The sequence below is a fragment of the Coptis chinensis genome, unplaced genomic scaffold (assembly GCF_015680905.1).
Source record: "Coptis chinensis isolate HL-2020 unplaced genomic scaffold, ASM1568090v1 utg4669_pilon_pilon, whole genome shotgun sequence".
NCBI lineage: Eukaryota > Viridiplantae > Streptophyta > Magnoliopsida > Ranunculales > Ranunculaceae > Coptis > Coptis chinensis.
This window is the reverse complement of record NW_028238156.1, coordinates 119,937-135,362: the sequence shown is the minus strand read 5'-3', so window position 1 is coordinate 135,362 and position 15,426 is coordinate 119,937. Positions and strand designations below refer to the sequence as shown.

The following is a 15,426-nucleotide window of genomic DNA, read 5'->3' as shown; positions in this document are numbered from 1 at the left end:
ATGTGATGTACCACCCAATAGCGATGTTGCAAAACAGTTTCGAAAGAGAAATTAACGTTTCCATTAATTGGGACAGTCCAATCACTATCACGGATTGTATCCGGGAAATGTTTATGTACAAGAAAAACTAAGTTAGCGGTGGCTGATTTAAGAAAACCTGTTAGATATAAATTTTCCAATTCGAAAGTACACAACTTATTGAAAACCTACTGCAGACTTTTTTTGGGGGTCTCATTTGGATACACACTTTGTCTTACACCCCGCACCACAATATCAAGAGTGCTCCATATCAAAGATGGATGATTTAGGAGATTTAATTTGTTGTCCGTTGATAACATTAGTGAAATACTTTGTAAGAAAGAAGAAACGATTGTAATGAATAAACGAAGTTAAGAGGGATTATTAAGTCATTTGGAGATGATTTTCGATTCACATTGGACCCCCGAGTAAGAAACAACTTGGTCTGTAGGAGAATGAGGGGTCTGTGTTGAGTTCCTCTTCCACTACTTTCAGAGTAGTTTAACTATAGAATCTTGGATCGGGTGTTAATAAGTGGGTGCAATGGGTTAATTGTTCAACATTGTCTATCTTTGTCAAGAGGTCATTGCATACATTATCATTCAGTACATTTCTAAATGGGGCAATTATTGGTTTAAGTTGCACATGGCCAAGTTATATCAATTTATTTTTTTCTTATAGTATGGCATTGTGGGAGTGCGACTACTCCCCATTTTTCAAATGCACTCTTATTCCTAAAGGAGAACCTAATAGGCAAAACATAAATAGAATAGAACACCTAAGAAGCATAGATCTATGTGGAAACTTTCTTGACAGAGGAATTGACAAGCATGTACTTGAGAGAACAAAATATGATTCACTCAATACAAGTATCACCGGTTTTCAATCATATAGCTCTTAATTTATATATTTTGTACTGCGTGATATTGATTTAGTTTCATTTGTTTTGTAGGATCTTGAGGGTCTCTTCCGTGTATGCGCAATGATAGCCATTAAGTAGTGTGAGTGTCCGTAATACTTCCAAGGGCATTACAACCAGCAACTACAAATTTGTTTGAGCTCCTCGAAAACATGTAAGGGCTCTTTGGAAACAAAGTTATTTTTGTCGTCTATGAGAGCGATCTTCACCAATTGAGTTGGAACACAATATGAATGGAGTAGAGTTGATGTGTACTTCTCCTTGCGGGATCTTTACGAGTTGCGGATTCAATTGTTTCGAGAAGGGAATGCTTTGATTGCAAGAAATTTCAAATCACGGTGAGAAACACCCCTCTTCCAAATGGATAACTAATTGCACAACCAGCAAAGGGAGAAGTGAGCTTGCTTGCTGCAGATATAAAAGATAAACTTGTGCTGCTATTAGTTTGAGTAACAAGTGATGAGGCGAGATGATAAAAGTCATAGAGGCATCAATGGTGAATGACCTTATTCTTTGATCTCGGCTCTTATGTTTTTGTAACATGGATTATTTCATATTTTCAACAGTTTTTGTAACGATTATCACAAGAATGAGTTATTGGAATCTCAGTAACCAAATATCTTCCAATAAAACAAACAAATAATAAACAGGTTTTTTCAATATTAAATAAATAATCCCCGCCATGGGCGGGGCAAAATGGCTAGTAAAGACTATGTAACTTAGCCATTTATCACTTGAAAATCATATTTTATCTTTGGTTTCATTAAGTAATAAAACATTGGTGTTTTTCATTGTTGCTTTATCATCTTCTTCATTTAAGTACGTGATTTCTAACATAGCCCTTTATCAAAAAAAAAAACCATAGCCGTGTACAATACAAGAAATGATTCTCAATTCTCAACGTTACCGTATGTCTGTATGTGAGACCATGATTAATGAGAAGCAGCAAAAGTAAAAAAATAGTTTAATGGGTCACTCCTGAAATTGCATTGGTCAACCCAAAAATATATATATATATATATATATATATATATATATATATATATATATATATATATACAAATTTGTTATTTTCTAAAAAAAAATGTTTTGTGTTGGGCACCACCCAACTCATCAACTCATCAACTCATCAAAGTAACTTGCTATTGCCCAACTCTTTTGGCCCTTCACCTTATATTGAATACTTAAGCTTCTCATTTCCTCATTACTTTTTTCATATTTTCATACTCAATCAAAATTCTAAATGGAACATGAAGATGAAAAATAAACATTTACAAACACATTATAATGAATGCAAAACTTTTGATTAATTGAATGAATTAATTTACAAAAGAATGCAAAACACTTGATTGATTGAATGAATCTACAAGAGAGTATTTATTAGAATGAATACAAAACTCTTGTTTGATTGATTGCATCTACATTTGTTAATGTTGCAAACTTCCATTTAACATATTGCAACTACAATTTGGTATCAACAACATTTAGAACCCGAGCCCAAACGATATCACTATGTCGTTTCAGTGTACACTCAAACGGTCTCGTCATCATGTCGTTTCTGTGTAGACTCAAACAGTCTGAACAAGTCGTTTGAAACAAAACTCTCGGGTTTTTTCTTTGAACGGTTTGAGCTTGCCATTTGAGTGTACACTCAAGCGGTTTGTGCGGGTCATTTGAGACAAAATTCTCGGATTTTTAGCTAGACGATATGGCTGGGTTGTTTGGGTAGTCTCCAGGACGACATAGCTAGGTTGTTTGGGGACTCTTGGGCGACATGGCTGGGTCGTTTGGACTAAAAAATTGAGAAGTTCATTTTGTTTTTTGGTCACTAAAAAAATAATTTTTTTGGCTCTTGATTAAACAAAAGTGCAACACGAAGGGGACTTAGTGACTTAATTTTGAAGTGCACATTCACACAGACCCAAACGATATAGTAGTGTCATTTGGAAATAACTGAATGTGGCTTCACTAAGTCGTTTGAAGTAATTGAATGCGGTGGGAAATAAACAATGTTTTGTAACCCTTAACCAAATACAAACAACAATGAAACTAAGAACCAAGCTCAAAAACCTACTTCCGAAACCAATCCCAACAATGCCCATTATCAATAATTCTTTATTTTTCGAAGGTGAAAATGGGTATCAAAAAATCTTTGTTCCCTTGAAATGAAATAGCATTGAACATGGGCAAATTCTCATTTCTATTCAGTGAAATTGGTACTGGACCTAAATGAATATGCACTTATAGTGTTTGATTGAAGGAAGAAGACTTGCAAGTATTGTTTACTAGGAGAGTGGATAAAAAATGGCGTAGTTTAGTTAAATGTAATAATTTGGTGGAGTGTAGGATACAGGACTCCCCAAGCCCAATACTCTAATAAGCCCACACAAAATAACTGGTAACTCCGTCCGGGAAAGTAAAGGGCATCCGTAGATGATTTTGGAGCAAGAAATTAAGATGGAAACAGGTCTAATAATCCAGAAACCAAACCCTGATTCGAACATTTCAGCTTACTACCAAACCCGAGCAGCTCACCACGGTGTTGTAACTAGTGACTGGCTAGCTCAATCCCAAGCCGCCGTGGGTCGTGGCGTTGATGAAGGCGATGGAAAGATTTCAAGTGACTCGGGGGAAAGTGTTTCAGTGTGATTGATGAGTTCAATCGCTGGAGAAAACAACCTGATTTGGCTGAAGCTGTTGCTGCTATCCTAGCTTTGGCTTCCGTCATTCGCTCTAGCGAGGCCACTACCATGATGGAACTTGAACATGACCTCAAAACTGCATCTGATTCCCTCAAGGTTAGTTTAATAATCACTTACTTGGGTGGTTTCTGTATGTCTGTCCTCATCTCTTCCCTTCTGTTTTTTTCTCTTCGTCTCTCTCTCTCCCTTTTCCTCTCTCTCCAGATACTCTAAATCTCCACTCCTCCATCTTCCTCTCCCACTCCGCTCACCTCCACTGCTTAGCAGTATACTAGTTATTAATAATCACTTTATTTGTTTCAGTCATGGGATACAACCTCAATCTCTTTGACTGCGGGCTGCGATCTGTTCATGCGCTATGTAACCAGAACTTCAGCATTGGAATATGAAGACTTCAGTGCTGGAAAGTCACGCTTGATTGAACGTGGAGAGAAGTTTGGGGAGATATCTCGTAAGGTATATATTTCATGTCTTACTACTCTATATATCCTTTGAATGAGTTACTTATCTATCATTAAGGCATCTCTCAGGCACGCAGGACCATCGCTATGCTTAGTCAAGATTTTATTTTCGACGGGTGTACCATCTTAGTGCATGGTTTTTCAAGAGTCGTGTTGGAAGTTTTGAAGACAGCAGCACAAAACAAGAAACTCTTCAGAGTGTTGTGCACAGGTTTGCATCTGACTCAACTTTTGCCTATCTGTATTAGGAAGATTAGGAAGATTTGATGTGTTGCCTAGAAGGTTTCCGAGTTGGACTATTAGCAATGTAGGGAGGATCAACAACTCTCAATCTACGTTGTCGAAGGTTCCTCCAAGACAGTCCCGCTGAATTACCCTAAAAATGAGATGAATCTTTCAACCACTTTAATTTAGACTTAACGTGAACGGATTACTTTGTGAGCTAAAACTACATTAACCTTTAATGTAATAGTTGAAACTTTTTGGGAGAACAATCTCGATTTGGTTTAGCCTTGGTCTCTGTGGGACCTGTTTAGCGATGGTTCTTTGCCCCGCATGTTCACCATCGTATAATGAAGCGCCATTTAGTTGGTAATAGTTGTCTGATGTACGTGTTTAGATCTATTGTCACCAGCTTCATCTTAGTTTGCTTTGTCTTTTTCATATTCTGTCCTTTCTTTTTTTCACCGTTGGTTTCACATGATTTGGACACAGAGGGGAGGCCCGACAGGACAGGCTTACGATTATCAAATGAACTGGCTAAGCTCGATGTTCCTGTGAAGGTTCTGATTGACTCGGCGGTAGCATACATAATGGATGAAGTTGACATGGTTTTTGTCGGAGCTGATGGAGTGGTTGAGAGTGGAGGTATTATCAACATGATGGGGACATACCAAATTTCATTGGTGGCTCACAGCATGAGTAAACCAGTATATGTCGCAGCTGAAAGTTACAAGGTGACCTACTGGAATTTTTATGATGCAATTTTTATGATGATGTCTTGCTACCACGTTAATTAATGGTTTAATACTGACCATCCATATCATGCATATTCACATTTTCAGAGACAAAAAAAATTGAACAATAGTAGTTGAATTTTGACAAACAGTTGTTATAGACTTATAGAAAGGAGCAGAAAATTGTGTTGGCCCTCTCCAGGTTGTATTCACTTTTTCTGTGATGATCATAATCCGGCAGAATAGGTGTCTAGTGATTTTATGTTAGATGTTATTTACCCACTGATGCCAAATGGTAGTAATTAAATGTGGCGTTGTAGAATACAGGAAGAAATCTCACACAGCTATTTAAGTGTTGTGAATTATGTTAACGTTTTTCGGTCTTTGTTTCTTATTTTGCAGTTTGCACGCCTCTACCCATTAGATCAGAAAGACTTGGGCCCTGCACTGCGACCGATTGATTTTGGGGTCCCCATACCAGCTGGAGTTGAAGTTGAGACATCCGCGAGGGATTATACACCACCTCAGTATCTCACTCTTCTATTCACAGATCTGGGTGTGTTAACACCGTCAGTGGTCAGTGACGAGCTTATTCGCTTATACCTATAGCAAATTTGCAAGTCTAATATAGAAGAAAGTCGATAGAAGTCTTGGTGTTATTTTTTTACCAGCAGCATCTTAGGATGCTTTTGTAAACTTATATTCGTGGTACGAGCCTGGAATCATCTCTAACCTAAGGTACAAGCTCGGCACTTTTGTAGTCTCTGTTGCCGCGTGCTCATATTAGTTCTTGAGAAATGAATAACTTTCAGTATAAAGGATTTTGACTGATTGACTCTGATCATGAAAATTATATGGAGGTGTGTTTACACCATATGATTGTAGAAATTATCTTTGTGTAAACTAGGTCGTTGAGTCATTCTGCTCTAAATTCACAATAGTTTGATATTTTTTATATTTTATTTTGTTCGATAATGAGAATAGTAGGATACAAATAGGTTAAACGCTTAAATCATAAGTTTGAATCTTGATGCCGCAAAGTCATTCCTAATGCAAGATTTAAGTTTGAAAACGGTACGGATGACACAATTTCTCTCTCGTCTGTCCATTAGTATGTACACACAAATGGCACAATTTATGTCATCCGTTTGTTTATTAGTATGTACACTTAAAATGGCACAAACGGTACAATTTATGCCATCCGTGTGTCAACGGACAGGAGAAAATTATGTGTGTGCCTAAACTTATTTTGACAGACAATATCACAAATTTAGTTGGGTTTATTACACCAGCCAATTTGAGAACCCATCTAGCAGCACTATTGGACGGTTACATTGTGTTTGGGGTACTATACTGCAACCCATATAGCACCCATTGGACTTGCTCTAATGGGCATTGTGAATTAGCACTTTAGCAGTGCCTGAACCACGTGAGAAGTGTGGACGTTTGTTCCCGCGTCACCAAACAGATTAGTGTTGTCTCTGACTCTCTGGTGGAACGTGAAGTTCGCATGCATGGACACCTGTCGCTTATTCTCGAGGCGCTCCAGAAATGTGAAAAAGATAGAGAGAGAGGAAGGATATGTTAGAATATACCCTCAGGTGAACGATTCTGTCTGGTGTAAGAATTTGTTTATAGAGTTGAGGTAGAATCTATGAATCTAAAGGTGCTGGATTACTTACATATGCTACTTTTATGGAAATCATAAATGTTTGCTGTAAGATAGCGCAGTTGGTCAGATAGTGGCACTACCTGCTTAGCCGCTGTGAGGTGCAGCCGTGCCAGGGATTTTACATTTTCCAACACTGGAAGAATCATTTGTGGTCTCATTTGAGTGATTGGAGTTGAGATACTTCGACTAATCTCAAACCAATGTTAATTGATAGTTAGGTTAGGATGCTCTGTTTATCGAAACAAGTTTAAGCAGAACTGGTAAAAACAGGAGTTTAACATGGTTACAGTTTACAGACGAAAATTCCAGCTGTGATGTATCGTACTCTTGACAGTCACTACATTCGCCTCTAACTTTGGTGATCTGCATCTCAAATATGAAATTTTATTAAAACGGTTGCTCTTAAACTGTAGAAGAAAATTTGGTGTTTAACTTTATTACAGAAGTCGCAGAACTTGCTTTGCATTCTTTTACTTGGGTTCCAGGAGGCAGGAATCAAGCGTGTAATTCTTACTGGGCAACAACGAACAGATATCAGTTTCACCTAATTAAAAACGACAAATTAGATTGAGACAATTAAGCATGTGTTTGATAGTAATTAAGTGTAAAGATTATTGGTAATCACGAGGGTGCACATGTTAAGAGTGGAGTTTTTCTATGCTTAAGACCTGTGCCTTTGGCATTTTATTCACTCAAGGTTCACTCTTTCTGAATCGATCATTACTCTTGGACATTTACATATCATGCCTTATTTAAGCAAAAATAGGTAAAAACCATGAAATTTCTGAACTACTATCCTGTTCATTTATCAATAGTAATAGCATTCCCAGATCCCAAATCCCAAATCCCAATGCAAGTCAATATGAGGGGGAATTGAAAATTTTCACCTCTAAATGTTAAATTTTTTTTGCCTAATGCAAAGGCGACTATTTTTCCAAGTCAAAACGAGAGTAAAATTTCCAACCGAGATAGTAGTTAAGTTGTAAGCTTCGGACGGAATGTTTTATTCCGTTTTGTGTGTTTTTTGTTAATTTTTTTTTTTTTTTTTTCCGGATGGAATGTTTTATTCCATCTCGTGTGTTTTTTCGATTTTTTTAAAAAAAAAAAAAACTTAGGCAATGTTTCATTCATTCCGTCCGGCGCGTTTTTTCAATTTTTACATTCAAATGGAATCAAACATCCCATCCGAGATTAATAGTCACTGTTACATTGAACAGCTCACCTTATTTTTCACCAAAACAATAGAAAAAAAGGGAAATTAAACCTAATGAGAGGAGAGATAAATATGAGCAACTTTCACTGGGAATGCTATAAAGCGTCAAATATTTTCACACAGTTGGTTGACTTGGTAAATAAATATCTAATTTTTATAAAAGCTGGTTTCAAAAGAGTTTTGTTTTTAGTAACCTTTTGTTGTTAATGGAAACGTACATATTTTGGAGTTTTGTAGGAGGTGTTGACATCACATATCATAATGAGGTTCCTTTAGTTTAGTATCTTTTGGTACCAGTACCCCCTCCCCTTTCTTCTCCCATCTACCATGGACACATGCTTGCACAGGATATTTCTCTAGACCCTCAAAGGTTTCCTCACCTTTTCCGTCTTCTAGTCTCCAAGTTCTACTTGTATCTGCATCTTTTTTTTTCTTTCCATATTATAGTTTGAAACACTGCACACTTTCTTTGAAGGCATGGAAGTTGAGTATCCAACATTTGACCCCCTAAAACCAAATTTGAGAACCATTAGCCATTACAAGCCTTACAAGATTTCCAAAGAACCAACCTTTGAGTTCAAGGTGATATACATGAGACTCGTAAGTTCATCGGACATGCAGAGTTGCATGAACCTAGTCTTCCCACCGAGAGATCTTCACACACTTTTACAAATAAATGGTTGCGGGATCCACCCAAACGAGAAAACATCAAGACCTCTGAACAAGCATAGAGAAGATGCATTTATGTCTGAATCTGTTTATGTGAATACTGATAGAATAAAGTTCAAAGGCAAATATCTTCCCTTTGAGGTTCAAATACAGGGGTCATCACTTGTGCTTGTTTCAGGGGTTTTGAGAAGAAAAGGCAGGAATGATCAGCTTTCTGGAGGGAGGGGTGATTGCATGTGGGTCATGGAATGCGAGGAAGGCAGTGTGAAAGAGTCGACTGATGGAGGATCACTTGATGTTTATGTTGCTGGGAGGAGTTTGGGGAAGCCTCTTCTTTTGAATGAAGTGGTTGAATTGAAGGGATGGAAAGAATTGGAATGCATTCCTGAAGGTGATGAAGGAAATAGTGAGATCAGCTCCAAGGTGAATATAAACTGTACTAGTATTTTGTTTGCATAGTATCTTTCGTTTTTCAGTCCGAAATTAGGGAGTAGGAGCATGATTTTTGAATCAATGTCTATTTTTTTCTTTTTTTTTTGCTGATTTATGTTTTCCTAATTGCTACTAATATTTGGATTTTCAGTTTTGTTTTTTCACGTCTTTATTTCAATGCAATTTTTTGTTGCATAGAAGTGAAGTAATGCACTTCTGGGGAGGCTCATAAGTCATAATTTTGATGTTCTCCTTCATTCCATATAATTGATATATTACAGAAATTGTTATTAGCCTGCTCCAAGAATAATCTAATGGGAAAAAAGAAAAAGAAAAGTAAATGGAGTTAAGAAGCAGCAGAAAAGAAATAGGAGTTTCTAAGAACATGTGAAAAAGAAATGTAGTTTCAATTTCTAGGAAGACACTATATTGCGGCTGTCGTTCTTCCATGCCATACACTCTACTCTGCTTCAGGCGTTAGCAAAATGACAACATTGCAATGCCACGCTAACCTACAAAACCCACGTGCCACGCTATCAGGTAGCACATTGTCCAATTCCTGTCTGGATTCTCCAAGTGCCATTAATGATCTTAGTGCTTCTGTTATGGGTCTGGCTCATGGGTTAGCAACCAACTTGAATGTCTAGCCATGGGCCATGGGCATTCAACCCAAACATTTTGTTCCATTTGCCGTTGACCCCTTATTTACCCTTAATTCTTTAATGACATGTATAAAATGGATACTAAGCATTATTTTTACATCCCTTTGCAGGAATCGGGAGTCAAGCCTCCTGAAGAATACGAAAGCAATGATGAACATCACAATGAAGAGGAAGAAGTAGTGGGTGAAGAAGGTGAACTGTCATTGTTCAATGCAGGTTTGAGGGTAGGAATAGGTTTGGGTTTCGGAGTGAGCTTAGGAGTTGGAGTGGGGTTAGGACTAATTATAAGGACTTACAAAACAGCCTCTGGTGTTGTCAGAAAGCTTGCACTCTAATAAGTAGACATGTAATGGAGAACAACTAAGAACAGTCTGTTCATATGGTGTTATTATATACCGCACGACCAGTGGGTATATATGTTTAACGTAATTGTGACAGTATTTAACTTATGAAACTAATTTCAACTCTCTCTAAAGGTCTAATAACAATTATAACATATGCAAAAGTCTATTATAACAGTTAATGCCATTTCATAGAGACATTCTCGTGGTGCTTGACATCTAGCTTATGAGGTGGTGAATCCTAGGATTTATGAGGTGTGGGTTGTTTAATAGTGTGGAATAAGAGTGTTGCATCATTTTTGAAGTCAATAAATGCAGTTGGATTTTTAGTGGGTTTCGATTGGGTTTTTTTATCGGGCTTCTAATGGATTTGGATTGGAGTTTTTTAGTCGGGTTTCTAATGGGCTTCGATTTGAGTTTTTTTAGTACGGGCGGATGCGATCGGGAGGAGGCGCAGCAGATCAGAAGTAATGGGGGGGAGGTGGATGCGTGTCGGGCCGAAAAGCACACGATTTGTACCCGTGGGGGGATGATGCCGCGTCGTATAAAAGCGATATCTGTGCAGATGCGACGGGGGCGGATGCATTGGGGTGCCATAGGTGCGTGTATCTATGCTGTACGAGGGGCGGATGTATTGGGGCGTAATAGGTGCGCATATCTGTGCCATATGTCACGGGCAAATACTAGTGTGATATAAAATTACACATTTATTCATTTATAGAAAAATAAACGACATTTTCTGAATTTATCATGAAATAATGTATTCCCGATTCCTAAAGAGTCATTCATGTCATACATTTCTATTCTAGTCTCAACCAAATGAACATTTTGACGCATTGAATTCCTGCTCAAGTTAATTATCGTGCAAACCAATGTTAGATATGCAAAAGTAGGCATATACTCCAACGATCAGGCCCAAGGAAAAAAGCCCGGCCTCTATTTGGTTGCCCCTCGTGCAAGAAAATTTTGTTTTGTTACTTAAAAAAAAAAATCATTTCGAAAAAGGAAAATGGGTTCAGAAGAAGAAGAAGAATCATTGAAGGTGAAGTTACTTGAATTGCAGAAGCAACTGGGAAAGAGACAATCTTTCGAAGTGGCTGTTTCCTCCATCAAATCTATTCTCCTCCAAAACTATCCCTCTGCATCTCCCCGCTCTCCGCAAATCGGTAAAAATTCCATCTTTACTTTTTTTTTTTTTTTTTTGATTGGCAAGCCTGTTTTAAAATGAGATCAGTAACTCTTTGATGCTGGCGGGGTTCGAGCCCCAGACCTCTGGTATCATCACCCAAAGGTTTTACCAACTTTGCTATTCGACACCCGACACCTGCATCTTTGGATTAGTAATCTGATTTAATTAAATATATAATTGAACCAATTGTGTTGTGTCAGATTTATTCGGTTGTTTGTCGGGTCGCAACGATTTTACAGACCAGATATACTGCGCCAGGGTTTTGGCTTGTTGGTAAGGGACTCTTTGAAGAGGCCCAACGCCTTGTAATTGACTCTTCGAGAGAAGACACTTGAACACATGCATTTCTAAAGCAACTCAACAATTGCTAGATTTTGAAAACCAGCCCGAGCCTTCCCAATTTACACGTCCAAGGTATCTTTTTGAAGGCCATTTGACTGTGGACCCTGAACCTCCACGACCTGCATGGCTAGTGGCAGAACATTTTCTCGATGCCCCTGATATAGCAGCTGCACTTTCTCAAAGCTTAATGGGGAATACTAGTATTACATCTGATACGACTATTTCATTAATGCGAGAGCTGGAAAATCACTTGGGTGAAAACTTTCATGACCTTGAGACTGCCCTTGAAGCTTCTTTGCAGGTATGCAAGCTTTATATCTCTCTTACTTTTATGTATCACAAGGAAGGTGCAACGTTCGTTACTTAAGAGTCTTAATGTTATCTTTTAACTATTTACCTGAGCTTTGCAGTAGTTAACGATCAAATTACATGCTGAGATTTCCTGGTCATCTTCATTCAAATAAATAATTTGACTGAGTTTATAGTTTGACTACAGATTTGAGCATGGCACACGGTTTTTAAAATTGTTTATTCTTGCGGGTGTTTCTTTTGCACCTATGAAAAGGCGCAACTTCATCTTAGGAACGATCAATACTAAGATAGTAAAGCAACTCATGACTAGAAAGTAGCAGAATGAGAGCATCCCTATGACTATTTTCATGAAAGTAAGTGGCAAGGAAACACATCATGTTTTGAGTTGTACTTTCTTGTAAGTACAATAGCTTGTAGGAATTGTGCCTTCGGGCTATGTACTCGTGTGTCGTGTTGTACCTCCCTCTAATGAATATACTCTTAGGGAGGAATGTAAGCTTCAAGTTTTGGTTTTAATATACAGGTGAGGGTCTGCCTTAACCCCAGCTTAACTTGTCAAATTTTTTTTTTTTTTGTTTCTTCTTGGATCTAAAGGTCTAACAATGTACATGTTGACATGTAAATTTTTCATCAAAGCTGAATTCAAATTATTGAAAGTGTCTTGTTGAAGTGAATTTTCTTTGAATCCCATTTGTGGGCAGCTCTTTCATTAGTCCAAGAACCTTCAAAAAGGTTATGTTATGCCAGAATTAGTGATATTTCTTTGCTTATCAATTTACTCTTTCCCTTCTCTCATTCAATCATGTGCAATCAAACATATATTCTATCAATTAAGGAAATTAACATATTTTGTTTTTCAGTTTACAATATATAGGAGATCGGTGTCAAATCCCGAGGACCACCCCCAGCTAGTAAAGATTTGGTTAAGAAGCTTCCATTAGTCACTGTTAATGAGGATGTTTTGGTGGGATTGGGAAATGAGACAAAGTGTGCTGTTTGTCAAGAAGATTTGGTTATCAATGACATAATGCAGGAGTTTCCATGCAAGCATTTGTTTCACCAACCTTGTGTGAAACCATGGCTGGTAATTTTTCTTAACATTACCCTATGCAAGAGCTTTCGGTAATTGATAAGGTTTCATAGAAAATTCAAAATTTGTATAATATGATCAGCAATCAATCATGAATTCTATAAGTTGGTCAACCAATAGCCTGGATATTCTGATGTATACTTCTCTCATTGATGATATCAGTTACGAGATCACAAAACTAGGTGTATATATGTGTGTGTGTGTAAGTTCCCTCAGTAATATCAGGTTATGAGTGCGCCTAATCGGTGATTTGGTGAATTATTAGGGGCATAGACTATAGTATTTGGTATTATGTTGATGGTGCTTGGTGCATATGAAGGTCTTCTGCATGTATTTACCTTTAATTTTGAATTTTGTAGATTTCAAAAAGGTTTCTTTGGTTTACCACTTTCTATTCGATAGAGATGATCATTATTCTACCCAATATCCATCATTATAAAAAGACTAACTTTTGATTTTATTTATTATCGTAAAGACCATATGTTGTTCTAAGTGTTGGGGTCTTGAGGATGACTCATATGTACTCAATGAAAAGAGCAAAAAGCGTAATACACATGTGATAGTCTTTCCCATAAAGTTTCCTTCTGATAATCTTGGATGCTTAGGAGTGTGACTGGTCACTGGAGTTTTATAACTTATTTTGCTCTATTTTTTCTCAATTTTTGCTTTAACAAATCTGATGAAACTGACTCTTTCAGAGTTTCGGTTATTCCAAGTACTTAGGTTTATGTTTCATTATGGCAGGACAAGCACAATTCATGTCCAACATGCCGGTGTGAATTGCTAACAGATGACCCTGTTTATGAGAACCAGAAAAAGCGGGATAAGGAAGCTGAAGAAGAACGAAAGGCTGCGGCAAATGCAGTACGTGGTGGTGAATATATGTATGTCTAGTTTATTGAAATTGTAATTTCTTAATTGTTATGTTGTAACTTTGTTCTTTTAATTAATGTTATATCACAATAATGTGCTTCAGTTGTTACCTCATCATTATCCCTAATATCACCACTTAATTGGCCTCGGCATGGCAAATTTCTAGTCATGAGTATCAGTCCTCTAGTCCTCTTAACGTTGAGGTAGAAACTGGTTAATCAGATATTTCAGTTTTGGACATCATATAGTTATTCATTCTCATTTGTATCCATGTTCATGAAGTGCATTTTATAAGATGCCCAATCTTTACTGCAGCATGATGACTGGATTGCGAGTCTTTTTTTTTGCACACAACTGGACTAGACTGCGAGTCTTTTTTTTTGCACACAACTGGACTAGACTGCGAGTCTGTAACCTATATGTTAAACAGTAAAACATGACATCTCGTTGCGCCCTATGTAGTCCCATGTCAGGTCCTCATTATGCAAGAGCTACCTGTAGGGATAACTGCTAGTTCAACCACTCTGTACTTCTGTAGAGTGTTGTACTCTAGTCTTTAGTTTTGATTTATTTTATTTTCATTCTTTTTGGTGAGCTTTTTCTTGAGTTACAGGAGATCAACGTCGGTGATAACTTGGTATCATCTTCCTTGGTCTCTTGAAGTTCAGTAGCTTTGGGAAACAATGCGTTCGGAATTCGAATGCCCATCTAGTTTAATGTGAATTTACACACTAGTTTTCGAGGTTCAGAATATCCCCATTTTTTCCTTGTATGAAAGGTCCACAATCCACATCTTTATCATTAATCAGGAGAAAGTAAGTACCACACAGCCCGCCTATGTTGGAAGTGTCTTGACGGCTTGACCCCATCGAAGTGTGCCAAACAACTGTGCTGGGTAATCGCTGCATCAGTGGAAGCAAAATGATAGGTGAAAAAAATCTGAAAATAATATCTCGATGAAAAACGACAAAATTTAAATTATTATTGAATGTTTGGTTTTGCCTTTTGTATTCTCACAATTTTCACGTTTTTCATGTCCATCTAAGTAAAATAAGCTAAGTGCACATTTCCTTTTCCTTTTCTTGTTTTTTCAGCTTGGCTCAGCTCGGGTTGAGGCCAAAACAATAGTGATGCCTTGAATGCACAAATTGTTAAACTTAAAACCACCGCCCTAGGATGCATAAATATGTAAACCTTATATATTTCATGTCCATGATATAAAGATTATAAACCTTGTAAACATGTATATATTTGTCACAACTCTCCCGATAGGCTTATTGAATAGGAAATTTTTAACTACACTTTTTTGAATGAGCCTATTGTCAATCTGGTTAAGTTTGAACAACAATGGTTCAAGATTCAAAAAATGTGGTCTGGAGCCTTGAAGAGTTGTGCTTCCATCAAGAAATCGTTTTCTATATAGGACCTTTTGAAAGAGGTGTGCGTATTGCAATCCATTACTGTATTTTGCGGATATGCTCTTCTTCACTGTATCGTCTCAGCATAAGATTAGCATATTCTGGAATTTGAAACAATACCATTTATATTCTAGAAAATGAACCAAGTTTAGCCGAG

The 15,426-nt window shown here is 37.4% G+C and overlaps 3 protein-coding genes across 3 annotated transcripts; all 3 read left to right on the top strand.

The window, feature by feature from the left end:
- Positions 1-3,297: 3,297 nt before the first annotated feature.
- Positions 3,298-5,930, top strand: LOC147473115 (uncharacterized). The gene is given in 6 exon segments (XM_086587796.1): positions 3,298-3,578; positions 3,581-3,735; positions 3,943-4,095; positions 4,170-4,311; positions 4,815-5,056; positions 5,459-5,930. Coding segments are annotated over 6 exon segments (1,107 nt in total). The 5' UTR covers positions 3,298-3,370; the 3' UTR covers positions 5,666-5,930.
- A 2,274-nt stretch (positions 5,931-8,204) lies between these two features.
- LOC147473114 (uncharacterized protein At1g01500-like) lies at positions 8,205-10,171 on the top strand. The gene is made up of 2 exons (XM_086587809.1): positions 8,205-9,033; positions 9,815-10,171. The coding sequence occupies exons 1-2, from the start codon at positions 8,419-8,421 to the stop codon at positions 10,037-10,039; spliced, it is 840 nt and encodes a 279-aa protein (XP_086443935.1). The 5' UTR covers positions 8,205-8,418; the 3' UTR covers positions 10,040-10,171.
- An 847-nt stretch (positions 10,172-11,018) lies between these two features.
- On the top strand, positions 11,019-14,003 carry LOC147473113 (E3 ubiquitin-protein ligase AIP2-like). The gene is given in 6 exon segments (XM_086587808.1): positions 11,019-11,192; positions 11,194-11,211; positions 11,435-11,549; positions 11,552-11,877; positions 12,763-12,972; positions 13,723-14,003. Coding segments are annotated over 6 exon segments (957 nt in total). The 5' UTR covers positions 11,019-11,054; the 3' UTR covers positions 13,873-14,003.
- The last annotated feature ends 1,423 nt before the right edge of the window (positions 14,004-15,426 follow it).

What these genes read in the sequence shown, in the direction of transcription:
- LOC147473114 (XM_086587809.1), top strand. Translation starts at nt 8,419, where the DNA reads ATGGAAGTTGAGTATCCAACATTTGACCCCCTAAAACCAAATTTGAGA. An exon ending in ATAGTGAGATCAGCTCCAAG is followed by an intron (nt 9,034 to 9,814) that starts GTGAATATAAAC and finishes ATCCCTTTGCAG; the next exon opens with GAATCGGGAGTCAAGCCTCC.